Source organism: Nanorana parkeri, unplaced genomic scaffold (assembly GCF_000935625.1).
Source record: "Nanorana parkeri isolate BGI_ZX_2015 unplaced genomic scaffold, ASM93562v1 scaffold1509, whole genome shotgun sequence".
Classification (NCBI taxonomy): domain Eukaryota; kingdom Metazoa; phylum Chordata; class Amphibia; order Anura; family Dicroglossidae; genus Nanorana; species Nanorana parkeri.
This window is the reverse complement of record NW_017307777.1, coordinates 301,071-315,488: the sequence shown is the minus strand read 5'-3', so window position 1 is coordinate 315,488 and position 14,418 is coordinate 301,071. Positions and strand designations below refer to the sequence as shown.

General features: G+C 40.5%; 1 protein-coding gene across 1 annotated transcript in view; it reads right to left on the bottom strand.

The window, feature by feature from the left end:
* Nucleotides 1-1,433: 1,433 nt before the first annotated feature.
* LOC108798573 (cadherin-19-like) overlaps nucleotides 1,434-14,418 on the bottom strand; it is an 82,755-nt gene continuing 69,770 nt past the window's right edge. The window contains exons 11-12 of the mRNA XM_018570334.1: nucleotides 9,777-10,025; nucleotides 1,434-1,873 (exon numbers count right to left, since the gene is read on the bottom strand). Coding sequence (XP_018425836.1) covers nucleotides 1,434-1,873; nucleotides 9,777-10,025 — 689 coding nt within the window. The remainder of the gene's footprint in view (nucleotides 1,874-9,776; nucleotides 10,026-14,418) is intronic.

Below are 14,418 nucleotides of genomic sequence, written 5' to 3'. Positions count from 1 at the left end.
GCAAATATTTTAGAGCATTTTGCCTAATTATCCAAGCAACTTAATATAAAATAACTTTGCTGTTTAAAAAATAATTATAAAAACAATTTTAATATTCATTTTTATTATCAAACTATTCTGCCTTTGTACAATTGAACTGAGCAATTATCTAAATATTCAAAATGTTATCAATATAAATTCAATAGATCTGGTGACTATTATAAGAATAATAACAAAAGAAAAGTTTCATTAACACATAAGAGCACATTTTACAAGAACTCAGATTTTTTTTATTTCAGCACAATTTGAAAGCACAATTGTGGTTTAATTTAAGCTGTTTAATGTCCTCTCTTTATGACTCTATGGTACTGTGTGTTGATAATGTGGTTATAACATATAAAATCAAGACAAAAGTGTAAATCATGTGTGGTTGAAGATTTCTTTGGCTATTCCAGGCTTGTTGATAATACTACAATGTTAAATCACTGTTTATAGTGTATATATTTCAAATGCCCCATTTCAAGGGATGGTTTCACTATTATTTGAGACATATATATTTATAAGATCACATAAACATCTTGTTGCTGTTATGTAATACACTTTGATAACAAAATCAATTATTTAAATAGTATTTAAATAAATATTCCTGGGATAAACAAATAGAAAAACTACGCTGACAGAGGTTCTAACCTGCCTAAAATTAACATTGAATTTGCTGTTATTTATCTCATAGAAAGATTTTTACTTGCTTTCTTTTCCAGTGACAAAGTTGCCCAATGGTGTTGATTTGCTAAAGGAATAGAGGCTTTTCACCTATCAAAGTGAACGTTAGTGAATAAGCTGTTTTCTCTTACACTCTGATTAAATTACACTTCCAAACTGCTAAATATTTTTTCTAGTTTATATGTTCCCCTTTTTTGTTTCAGAAAGAAGAAACACTTTGTAATTATGATGCTTTATAAACCTTTGGTATTCAAAGTTAAGTAGCTTTCCATTATAAAATTATGAAATAACACATCCTGTTCATATAAATTATAACAATCCCTTTAAGCATAAAGCAAAGTTTAAATTACCCATCATTAAAAGATGCATTCATTGGCTGTTTAAATGCAAACCTATTGGTTCTATGCCTAAAGACATTTTACTAAACATGTCTCATTTTTTTAATCCTGCTTTTAAAGGTTAGTTATAATTATTGTTCCATTACCTATGTTTTTAAAAAAAGGGGAATTGAACAGTTAGAGTGGATCCCCCCTTGTAATGGCTAATAAATGTGGGTGGAACTTTAAAATTTGGTAGAGGTATAAGAAGCACCTGGGTGACTCAACTTGTTGGTATCAGCCAAAAAAAATCCAGGTAATGGTGACCCGACCCTTTAACAATAAGGCTGAACAATAATTTCAGGAGACATATTGATTTCTGTACTGCAAAGGTCTTATTATCCCATGTAATCCTTATTCATGAGTCCAGCCCTGATAATTTTCTAAACAAGGATCAATATCCACTGTACTCAGGTCCAAGCTGCTAAGCGATCCTGTTGTTGAGCCTGTTCCTTCGTAAGTGTACTTATGGAGGGAATCAGGTGGCAAACTACATGGGTCTGTGTCTGCTTCTTCCAACTTCTCTGAAAGGAATTCTCTGAAAATAGTGACATCAGGCCCAAGACCCAATGACAACCTATACATACTTTGAATGTCATTTCTTATAATCCGTTTCCTTTTATGTTTTCTCATCACTGTTTTATGTCTGAGCCCTGTAATGTCAAATGCTTCAGTATCTTCTTCTCCCCCACCTTCATCATCGTACTTGACAATATTTTCCTTTAAGTCTTCTCCTTTCTCAGTAAAATGTGCAGGACTTTTCTGGCACTTTATGTGAACAATTACAGCCAGTCCTATTGAAATACACAAGATGATAAAGATCAAGTTTGAATTATATTGTTTTGGAAGTATTTAAAACATTGAAATAGGGCAGTAAAAGAAGCACGCAATGTTAATGGTGGCAGCTCACTTCAGGTATGATATAAAGAAGTGGTAATGATGGAAAGACATGGCAATGGTGGCAGGCCAGCAGTGAAGGCAAGAGATACAGTAGTTATGGTGTTAGGCCAGAATATGAAGCAGGAGCTGGTAATGGTGGTAGGCAATGGTAATAGTGGTAGACCAGCAGTGGTGGCAGATGTTAATGCTATAAGGTACAATAATATTTTTGGGTCCAGATTCAAAGAAACATTTTTTTAGCATCAACTTCAGGGGTAGGCAATCTTATGCTAGTGGTCCAGCCTGGACACTCAATAGACCATGGGGTCCTCAAGTCAAATGTTGTCCACATCTGCCCTGTATCCCTGGTAATTGGAAATCATATGGTTTAAGCTCTAACTGGGACTGTAAAGCATTGCTGTGGCAGCCACCACCACTTCCCTTCCTTTAAGCAACTTGATGATCTACTGTATGGCAGGTTGGCCAAAAGGTCTGAGACACATTGGCCAAAAGGATAGCAAATCAGTAATGTTCCTCTCTTTCATGGCCTGTATCCTGTAGGCAGGCACTTTAACAAGAATTAACCAATTAATTAAAAATGTCTTGCATCAGGTGTCCCCAATTTCTCAGTGTCCCCCAGGGCAAAGGTGTCCTCAACAATTTAACCTTACATATGTACAACTCCCCAGGGCTTGGTAAGGGTGAATCATACCCCTGGACGCCTGCCCCTTGTCCTCTTCTTCCTTAACACTGACATTCAAAACCTCCTCCTTACGTTCCACCTCTGACTGTGTCTGCCTCCCAGTAATGTAGTCAGTCGTGGAAGGATTCTGCAGGTGCTGAAGTACCAGGAAGTCTATCTCTTGCTGCTCTGTCTCCAATGCCTGGTATATTAAACCAAGCAATGTGTGCTTCATCAGGAACACCAGAGGGATCTTGTCGCTGATCCTTGCCTTAACATGGATCACCTTTCTTGTCACCTTTGAAATGGTGATAAGCTAGTACAGGCATCCTAAATCAAGATGAATATTAAAAAAATCTGTGCTATGGAAGCTGTCTCAAAGTGATAAATATAAAAGGTGAAAAGCTGCCGTGCTAATAATATAAATAGATAGATTCACGTATTAAGATTATTGATTAGCGCAGTGCATTTGTTTGATCTATCCTAAATCAAGAGTCACTGATATGGTGAAATGAGCTAGAGCCTGTCCTCATCCAATTCTTGCACACATGCTGGTGCTGCAAGTGCAACTTCTGCAGCATGGCCAATGTTGAGTTCCAGCATGTGGGTGTATCGCATATTAGGAGATCGGCAGGCCGCTTGTGTTATCACTACATTTTGGTCAGGCAAACACTGTACCCACACTTGTTCACATAAATACTCATTGATGGCCCACTGCTGCAGGTACAGCTGCTGCAGCATGGGTAATGCCAAGTTCCAAAACAACGGTGTATCACAGATAAGCTGGTTGTCAGGAGACTTGTTTTGCAGCTAAAGATTGGCCAGGCAAACACCACATGGGTATGACCTCCTGAAGTGGCCACACTCTTCTGCCCTGCCACAGAACATCATAGAAACAAGGGTACCTAATTGGGAACTGCTACACAACCAAGTTAGGCAAATGGGCTAGGCAAAGCACATGTGTGAGCTTCACCTGCAGAAGGTCACATATGACCTTTCCTGACACAAGATGACATGGGATCAGCCACCTCTCTGTCTGCCCATGAAGAGCTGCCAGAATTTCTGGTTCAGTATGGCAGCTGTAAATCAAAATGACAGCACTTTGTCTGAGCCGTAGTGTAGACTCTTGTTTGCTTGGGGGAGACTTTTAGGAATGATGAGTAGACATGTGCGATTCGTTTCGTTCCGAATCGAAATTCGGACGAATTTTCGTAAATTCGGACATCCGGATGTATCAGAATTCCGAATTACAGACATAACGAATGCAAACGAATCCGAATATTCCATTTCCGAAATTTGGTAGCGTTCGCACGAACGTTCGTTTCGTTTTCTGTTCTTATTCGTTTCTTATTCGTTTCGTTCGTTGGAGCAAAGTGACATTAGAGGAGAAAAATATTTTTTCCCCCTCAAATGTCACTTTTGCTGCAAACGAACGAAACGAATAAGAAACGAATAAGAACAGAAAACGAAACGAACGTTCGTACTAACGCTACCGAATTTCATCCGAATTCCGAATCCGAATTGACTTTCACACCCGAATCCTGAAAATCGAAATAACACAAATCCGAATTTAAAACGAAACAAATTTTTTGGCAGTGCACATGTCTACTGATGAGTCACCAAATGAGACCATTGAGGAGGAAGGGGTAAAGCTTTCACCATCACTAAGGTGCAGGGCACAGGTGTAAGAGTCCAGGGCTTACTACGCATGCGCCAATGGCACATTGCCACAAGAGGAAATCCGCGCCAACTGCGCATGCGCCAAAGACACATCAGTGCGCCAACCCACGCAGAAGACCTGATGGAAAAAGGCAGGAAAATGCCCAGTAGGCACACAGGAAGTGACCTCAACCAGATGGAAAAAGGCAGGAAAATGCCCAGGAGGTGCACAGGAAGTGACCTCAACCTGATGGAAAAAGGTGGGAAAATGCCCAGGAGGCGCACAGGAAGTGACCTCAAACTTCAATCATCACTTCCCTATATAAGCCCAGCCCAGACACTGCCAAATTGCTGGATTATCTTCAGCCCCCCCTTGTTCCTGTGCTAATGTGTGATCTGTCTGAACTTGTTGTGACCTGGAAACCTATTTGACTACTCTTGATTGCTGCCTGCCATTGACCTCGGATTTGTACCTTGACCATTCTACTTCTTTGCCCCTTTTGTACTCAGCTGCCAGATTGGAACCGACCCCGGCTTGGATCTCGACCATTCTTCTGATTAACCCTTGTGTACTTCGTTGCCAGAGTGGACTTAACCTCGGCTCGGATCTCGGACTAAGGCTTGCACGGTGCTCTGCACCCCTGGCACCCGTGCCACTCGGTGTCCACCAAATCTCTGTCTCCATCTCCAGAGACTTCAAGGACCCGAGGTGCAAGGGACGCCTCCCCACTACTTCGGTCTCACCTCAGGTACGTGGCCCCTGTGACAACGGGGCAGCACCACGAACTCCAGCAGTGTGCCTCATCCTCCATCTTTCCTAGCCACCAGCAAATTTACCCAGTGTGTCATAAAATAAATTGAATGTACCTGTCCATTCTTTGCTGCACCACATATCTGTGGTCATGTAGACCCTGCTGCTTACTGCATGATCCAGCAACACAGAGGTATTACCTTCCTCATGTTAATGGATGGAAAGAATGTCTTTCTGGGTGAAGAGAAATGGCAGCTAGGTACCCACCACTGTAGTACAGCACAGGCCACAAAGTCATGAAAGAGGAGACCAGCTGGAATAGGAGCAGCTGTAAATCTAGCAAATTTGCCAAGCAGGCATTGAGCTGCTGGGCACATAGGGGTGATCAGGTTAATATTTCTTCTATGCCAGCAGCTGGGGAAGAGACAACCATGTGGTTAAGGATGATAATGAGGGTGGCAGGGTGGGGTTAAGAGACATACGGTGAGGTTCAATACTATGCCTAGCTCTACTTTGCATGTCCCAATTCTAATCCCCTCCCCTTCTAGACGTGTCATTAGGTAAGCATCTTAAGCTCCTTATCAGACTGCTGTCCCTATTTATTGAAGCCACAGATGTTGCAGTGGAAGCAAGTTTCTTATTGCGTATGGCGAGAGTTTGAAGGGAAGAAGCTAGGAGGGGTGCAGGCCTTTTTCTGCCAACTGATATCATTCATGTGCAGCTCTCACTGTGTTTTGTGATAAACAATCATGTGTTACCTCATGCATGTGGTACACACCACCTGTTACTTTTACTACGCTGCAGGAAGAGGCTGCAAAACAATACAGTGATTTTAACAGCACATGTGTTAAAAAAGACCCAGACTTCTGAACTATGGGGACATGGACATATGGACATTGCCATTTGATGGAATAGGACAGCTGCTCCCTGAATTTCTGTGCAAGCTTCCCCTCACTGTCAGAAAGAAAAAGGCAAATGTCCCCTGCCTCTCAAACCACTGTTTTGTCCTGCTGATGTAGAACCTTCCCTCCCCCAAGCAGCTGTGCATGCAGAACTTCTGCCTTTAGGCTTCCCATGCATGATGAATACAGGGAATTGCCTAACTTAATTATATCTGATGATCTGCTAGGAAAGCACTTAGCTCATGAGCCCTGCTGTGGGCAGACAGCTAAGACAGAAAGCCCTACCCAGTTTTCTTTGCTAATCTACTCAATTCCACTCACTATCCTATTTGTCACAACTAATAACTATGACACCTGGAAACCTTTAGATAACACAGGAATAGTGCATAGAACACAGGACTCTGAATTTCTGATATGACTAACAGGTATTTTTTGCACATATCAAGCAGAAATAACAACATCATGTCAGTGGTATTTTTAGCAGACTCAAAGGTAGCAAATAAGAGAAGTTCCGTTTATTCAGGGTTTATGTACATTTTAAAAACACAAGTTCAGCACCATGGAAAGCTCTTTCAGCTATAGCTACAAAACTGAGTTCTGGTTTTTTTCCATGCTTTTTTTAAATTTGTACTCACAGTTACATTTTCAAGACAATCTTTTGGGGTCCACCAAGGACACATTTTTGGGGCGCATTTGTTCACAATACATTTATTCTATTCATTATAACAAATGCACATTCTAGCAAGGTGTACACTGAGTGGCCAGATTATTATGACCACCCCATCAGTACTTCGTTGGGCCACGAGATGACTCCATGAGATGACTTTGTTGGGCCGCCTCGTGACTCCGCAAGATGTTGAAAGGAGATGTGAGGAATCTGCCACTGCACTGTTGCCCTTCTGTTGTCTTGTACCAGTCTTGCCACTCTCCGTTCTGCCCTAACATTGACTAGTCGCTGACGGCCACAATTCGCATGTTCAGACCCAGATTTTCGGCTGACAGTCCAGTCTTTAAACACTTTAACAATAGCTGCTCTTGAACAATTAACGTATTCTGCTGTTTTGCTGATACTCGCTCCATGGTTACGAGCGCCAACAATCATCCCACGTTCAAAGGCTGTTATTGTGTGTGATCTGTCTGAACTTGTTGTGACCTGGAAACCTATTTGACTACTCTTGATTGCTGCCTGCCATTGACCTCGGATTTGTACCTTGACCATTCTACTTCTTTGCCCCTTTTGTACTCAGCTGCCAGATTGGAACCGACCCCGGCTTGGATCTCGACCATTCTTCTGATTAACCCTTGTGTACTTCGTTGCCAGAGTGGACTTAACCTCGGCTCGGATCTCGGACTAAGGCTTGCACGGTGCTCTGCACCCCTGGCACCCGTGCCACTCGGTGTCCACCAAATCTCTGTCTCCATCTCCAGAGACTTCAAGGACCCGAGGTGCAAGGGACGCCTCCCCACTACTTCGGTCTCACCTCAGGTACGTGGCCCCTGTGACAACGGGGCAGCACCACGAACTCCAGCAGTGTGCCTCATCCTCCATCTTTCCTAGCCACCAGCAAATTTACCCAGTGTGTCATAAAATAAATTGAATGTACCTGTCCATTCTTTGCTGCACCACATATCTGTGGTCATGTAGACCCTGCTGCTTACTGCATGATCCAGCAACACAGAGGTATTACCTTCCTCATGTTAATGGATGGAAAGAATGTCTTTCTGGGTGAAGAGAAATGGCAGCTAGGTACCCACCACTGTAGTACAGCACAGGCCACAAAGTCATGAAAGAGGAGACCAGCTGGAATAGGAGCAGCTGTAAATCTAGCAAATTTGCCAAGCAGGCATTGAGCTGCTGGGCACATAGGGGTGATCAGGTTAATATTTCTTCTATGCCAGCAGCTGGGGAAGAGACAACCATGTGGTTAAGGATGATAATGAGGGTGGCAGGGTGGGGTTAAGAGACATACGGTGAGGTTCAATACTATGCCTAGCTCTACTTTGCATGTCCCAATTCTAATCCCCTCCCCTTCTAGACGTGTCATTAGGTAAGCATCTTAAGCTCCTTATCAGACTGCTGTCCCTATTTATTGAAGCCACAGATGTTGCAGTGGAAGCAAGTTTCTTATTGCGTATGGCGAGAGTTTGAAGGGAAGAAGCTAGGAGGGGTGCAGGCCTTTTTCTGCCAACTGATATCATTCATGTGCAGCTCTCACTGTGTTTTGTGATAAACAATCATGTGTTACCTCATGCATGTGGTACACACCACCTGTTACTTTTACTACGCTGCAGGAAGAGGCTGCAAAACAATACAGTGATTTTAACAGCACATGTGTTAAAAAAGACCCAGACTTCTGAACTATGGGGACATGGACATATGGACATTGCCATTTGATGGAATAGGACAGCTGCTCCCTGAATTTCTGTGCAAGCTTCCCCTCACTGTCAGAAAGAAAAAGGCAAATGTCCCCTGCCTCTCAAACCACTGTTTTGTCCTGCTGATGTAGAACCTTCCCTCCCCCAAGCAGCTGTGCATGCAGAACTTCTGCCTTTAGGCTTCCCATGCATGATGAATACAGGGAATTGCCTAACTTAATTATATCTGATGATCTGCTAGGAAAGCACTTAGCTCATGAGCCCTGCTGTGGGCAGACAGCTAAGACAGAAAGCCCTACCCAGTTTTCTTTGCTAATCTACTCAATTCCACTCACTATCCTATTTGTCACAACTAATAACTATGACACCTGGAAACCTTTAGATAACACAGGAATAGTGCATAGAACACAGGACTCTGAATTTCTGATATGACTAACAGGTATTTTTTGCACATATCAAGCAGAAATAACAACATCATGTCAGTGGTATTTTTAGCAGACTCAAAGGTAGCAAATAAGAGAAGTTCCGTTTATTCAGGGTTTATGTACATTTTAAAAACACAAGTTCAGCACCATGGAAAGCTCTTTCAGCTATAGCTACAAAACTGAGTTCTGGTTTTTTTCCATGCTTTTTTTAAATTTGTACTCACAGTTACATTTTCAAGACAATCTTTTGGGGTCCACCAAGGACACATTTTTGGGGCGCATTTGTTCACAATACATTTATTCTATTCATTATAACAAATGCACATTCTAGCAAGGTGTACACTGAGTGGCCAGATTATTATGACCACCCCATCAGTACTTCGTTGGGCCACGAGATGACTCCATGAGATGACTTTGTTGGGCCGCCTCGTGACTCCGCAAGATGTTGAAAGGAGATGTGAGGAATCTGCCACTGCACTGTTGCCCTTCTGTTGTCTTGAACCAGTCTTGCCACTCTCCGTTCTGCCCTAACATTGACTAGTCGCTGACGGCCACAATTCGCATGTTCAGACCCAGATTTTCGGCTGACAGTCCAGTCTTTAAACACTTTAACAATAGCTGCTCTTGAACAATTAACGTATTCTGCTGTTTTGCTGATACTCGCTCCATGGTTACGAGCGCCAACAATCATCCCACGTTCAAAGGCTGTTATATCGCGTTGTTTACCCATATCTTCAGAAAAAAAATGACTTCTACTGTCATGGTAAACAACCTGCTTCCCTATGTATAATGGTCTGGCCCTCTGGCAACTTCAGCGCAAAATTATAGCTAATTATAGCTAATTTGCCTACAAACGTCAGGTGGTCATAATAATCTGGCCACTCAGTGTATATTTGCCTTTACTCACCTGCTTTACATAAGTCTGCCTCACAGTTTCTCATAACACAATCAAATTTATATCAGATGGTGTATGTGGGAAACAAATGCACAGTATAACGTCTGAGTTAGAGTGCTACTACTTACCTAAAAGTATAATCGAAAAAACCGAGATTGCAATAAATGCTCCAGAATTTAAAAAGATCCAGAATAAGCCTCTTCTTCTGCAAAACCCTTTGTCATTGTTAGTTCCACAGTTGCACACTTGAATTGTTAGTGTGCTGGTACTGCTAAGCGACGGAATCCCATTATCACTTATTATAACTGGTAAATAAAATATAGGAGTTTCTTGTAAACTGTATCCATTTCGCAATGTCAGAATTGTAGCTGTGTTATCTGAAAAAAAAGGAAAAAATATTAGAAACAATATATGTTTTGAAGTGGATAGCCAAGTCATGCATTTTATTTTCTCTAACTACTTGCTGTTACACACTTCATGGCAAAGATCATATCGGAGTTGCAAGTAAAGTCAAAGCACAAACTTATGTATTAGTGATGTAGACGCAGCGGGAGAAAGATCTCTCCAGAGATCAAAGCAACATACAGTAGTGAAATAACTATGTGGGAAGAATTCCAGAATCTCTTTATGGCTTGTACACAAAAAACATGATGTTTTAAATCGGAAAATCCTGTTATAGTACAATGGGAAACACTCTGATATGGCAATGTGAGTGTGTTTTATGGATGTGTTCATTTACCAAAAGAAATGTTTATAACGCTTAGTAAATAAAGTAAAGCTGCAAATACCCAATCATGCCCCCAAAGAATACAATTAAAAAGAAAAATGAACAGTCTGCTCCTTTAGTAAATCAAACCAAATAAGTTTTTGCTAAGCAAAACTTTAAATCATTTTGCATATTTGCAGAATACAAATAAAAAGAGGGAGATGACAGTAAAACAATTGATAACCAGCAGAATGTACACAGGTGGGAAATTCACTATAAATGCAAAAACATCCAGCACTCTGCTCTAGATGTTTTCAATACCAAACTTAATCTAAAGCTGAGTTCTAAAAAAGTAAAATAAGTTAGATTCTCAGTTGTGCATATACATTTACGTGTCTGTGGAATCCGTACGACTTTCAAGGTACATCTGTGAGCGTGGTTCTCACTTTAATCACCCCTTCATGTCAGCACTATGGTTTGCAACTTCTACAAACAACTTTTATTAAAGCTTAAAGCGTATCTATGGTCAAAAACTAAACAAACAAACAAGAATTTCTATATTGAATATTTTACATTTCCAGTTCTATCCCACTCCTAGTAATCATATATATCTAGACCTTTGTAAATGAGGTGACACAATTTCACTCAGTACTGTGAATATGCACATTCTTGTCACCACTCTCACAAAGCCTGCTGTCTGAACTATAAGTCAGCTCTCTACCCTGATCGCACAGTCAACACAACAAATACAGACAATGTAACATCATCATTATTTGCTGGAAGAAATACATTTTGGAATATGTGGTCTTGAGAAATCAAGACTGCATCACATCAAGCAGAGGGAAAAGAGATGTATAGCACACTGGGAATCCAGAAAGTTGATAAAAGGTCATGGGCAGACAGAACTCAGAATTCATTACATAAGGGGGATTTTTTTTAACTAAGCTTTGATTGCATTATCAAAAAATAACTATATTATGTATTCCTATTACAATGCTGATGTTATGACAGGATAGAATGACAGAATCTTTTTGCCCTATTTATTTCTCTATTTTCATGCCCAGATGCTTGCTGCTTTCAAAGATTACCTGATAGACAGCGCTTAATTATCCTAAAATATTTGTAAACTCAATAACATTTATTTTGCTAAAGCCCGTTGTATCACCATTTTTAAAATAAAATTCTAGTTTTCACTTTTTTTTCATCTTATGTTGCATCTTGGTGTGTCTGATTTCCCGCAGCCTATGTGCATTCACTTTATGTCTACCTGCACTCCAGCAATGGCTGCATGGCATTTCTCAGGATAGGATTCCTGATGTTGACAAAAGTGGACCATGCCTGCATAACATATATTGAAACAGTCACTTATAGTCATGTGACAGGGTGACGCAGGAGTTCAATTGGGAGAGAGGGACAGAACATTGTCACAGCATAACAGAACGTGTCTGAACGAGGACCTGAAATTCAGGGTCACCAGGTATTAATATAAAGATGGCTTCAGATTGTAAAATATTGAAAATTACTTTTGAATTACACGAATATGTTAAAGCTTGTAAGAGATATTAGTGACGGAGTAAATTCATATTTTAAGGAACTAATGGCTAGGGTAGCAAAGTAGACAAGCCTCAAAGTGCCAAGCCTCAAACTGTAAAATGTTTTCTGTGTTTGTTGTCATTTTTACCACCCCTGGACAATAGTGGCTAAATGTAGCAAGCGAATTGTACAGGGACAGGTGTATGTGAGGTTAAGAGCAGTCAGAAGATCCTATATTGTTCTAGAAACATGAAAGCAATTCTCCTTTATCTTGTTTAGCATGAAATAGAGTTGAAAAGTAGTTGTGCATGTGAAGCTAACAGCATGCTGTTTCCATTAGTTCATTGTAGTACTAGATTTTTTTCTAATATAACTACATAACAGAAGGGACTGAACTTGTACTAAAGGGCATCATCATTTAGGCATGTTTAGTATGATGCCAAATACAGTTTGTTTGGTATAGCGTGAGATGGGAATTCAAGTCAGGCTATCTATATAAGCAATCCTTTAGCATGCACCTTCTTTCTCCTAAACAGTGATCCCATATTGCTGAGCACAAACAGCTGTAGACCAAAGCATTTTACTTTTCTTTGCCAGTGCAGGCAGCTTATTCACGCTGTTGAATAAATCTCTCTCTCTCTCTCTCTCTCTCTCTCTCTCTCTCTCTCTCTCTCATAGAGGAAAGTTAAGTTAAATTAGTTTCTTAGGAGGTGGTAGAAGGTGTACCTTTATATCAAATTTTGCTAAATCCACCCTACTACCCCCCTTCAAGCTAAACTGCACTAACTCCTTACCTTTGTCAGCTGCTTACTTGACTTGAATCTACTCTGACAAAACTCTCTTCAGCAATGGCTGAATGGAGCTGTATATTGAGACTGAAGGCCCTTGGCATATGGCTCTTTTGAAAGTGACACTAAATTGAGGAGTTAAATCTTAAAAATGCATTCAAGTACTTTCACTATTAACAATATTGTACCTTATTTGTGTCTCACTTGGCTGTAAATCCTCAATTAATCTCTGAATGTGTGTGGACGCTGTCATTTCTTCTGGAGGGTGGATACTTTTGTTCCCCATTGTCCCTGTGTATGTTGTAAAGTAGCCACAGCTCCAAGCTCGCTCCTGTGATGGCCTACAATCTCTGTACAACTTAGTAAACTAAACGTGAGATTGTAGTCCATCACAGGGTAGTGAGCTTGCAGCACTGGCTACTTTACAACACACACTCCTTTAAACTTCTTATCATGTGCAAGGGAGGTTTCCATCATCTAAATACCCCTGCACATGATCAACTGTATAAACTGAAGGTTCACAATTTAAGTCTACATATTACAGAATTCATAACCATGCCAAAGGAATTCATATACAATGGGCTTCAGGTTTTCTGTGGTTAAAAGTAGAAAGCAGCTTCCACATGCAAATGTTTGCAACTGATATTTCTGTAACTGATTTTGTTATAATTTTAGAAGCATATTTTAAATTAGGTAATGTTTAGTAACCAACAGGAGCACTGTGAAGTTTGTATTTTTGGATTGCATTTTTAGAATACTAACAGTTCACTAAACTAATCAGTGAAATACATCTAGCATTATACGCCAACTGCTCTATAACAGTATGTGCACACTATTTTCATCTACAGCACAACATAGCCCCTTCTTAATGTTTTAGCTCAGCTTTGAAGCTCCAAACCAATTGATGCACCATATGTGCTTATACAATTTCTCTAGCTATATGCCTAATTTCTTGTATTTCTCATTCTTCTATATTTCTCAGGGACATATACTCAGGTACTACTGAAAGTTTTCTTTGATTTACCCTGTGGCCAGGACTAATACAGAAACAAACTTCCCATCATACACTGCTTCTCTCCCAAGCTTCATGTAAACTGAGTTCAGTAGAGTTTGCATGAACATCAGTTAAACGTCATGTTCTGTGATCCAAACTTTGATAGATCGCTCTATTGCGACCAAAAGAATTTGAAAAAAAGGGCAGGGTCCACGTTATGTAAATTTAACTGTGAAAGAGGGTAACAAAAGGTAGTAACACAGGTTTAACTGGTAATTTAAAGGAATGTTTTGCAGATAGTAAAGGTTTAACATGAATTTCTGCTTTAAAGCGCTTTGCTCAATTTTAATTTAGATTATGTATGTAGGTAAACAACAGGTTTATCATAATGTCCACTGCTTTTATCCCCAGCTGATTATACTTCCCAAATCATTTGGTTCCCTGCCACATCCTGTAGTTATCAGAGCAAAGTGAAAAGTTCTGAGTTGCAATGGTTGGAGAACCAGAGAACTACAGAATTTCTCCTAAACCCATGTGACAATGCCGCAGCTTGGCAATTTGCAATTTAGGCACCCAGTCCTTGATTTTTGGGGGAAAGGGAGTGAACTACCTTTTCCCTATTATTAGAGGTACAATATATTAATTTATCTTCAACAGTCAAATAGAGTAGCAGTGGAGTGAATACAAGGTGAGAAAACGATGTGTGTGTTGGGGGGGGGGGGGGGGTTTTGAAAACCCGGTGCCGGCGC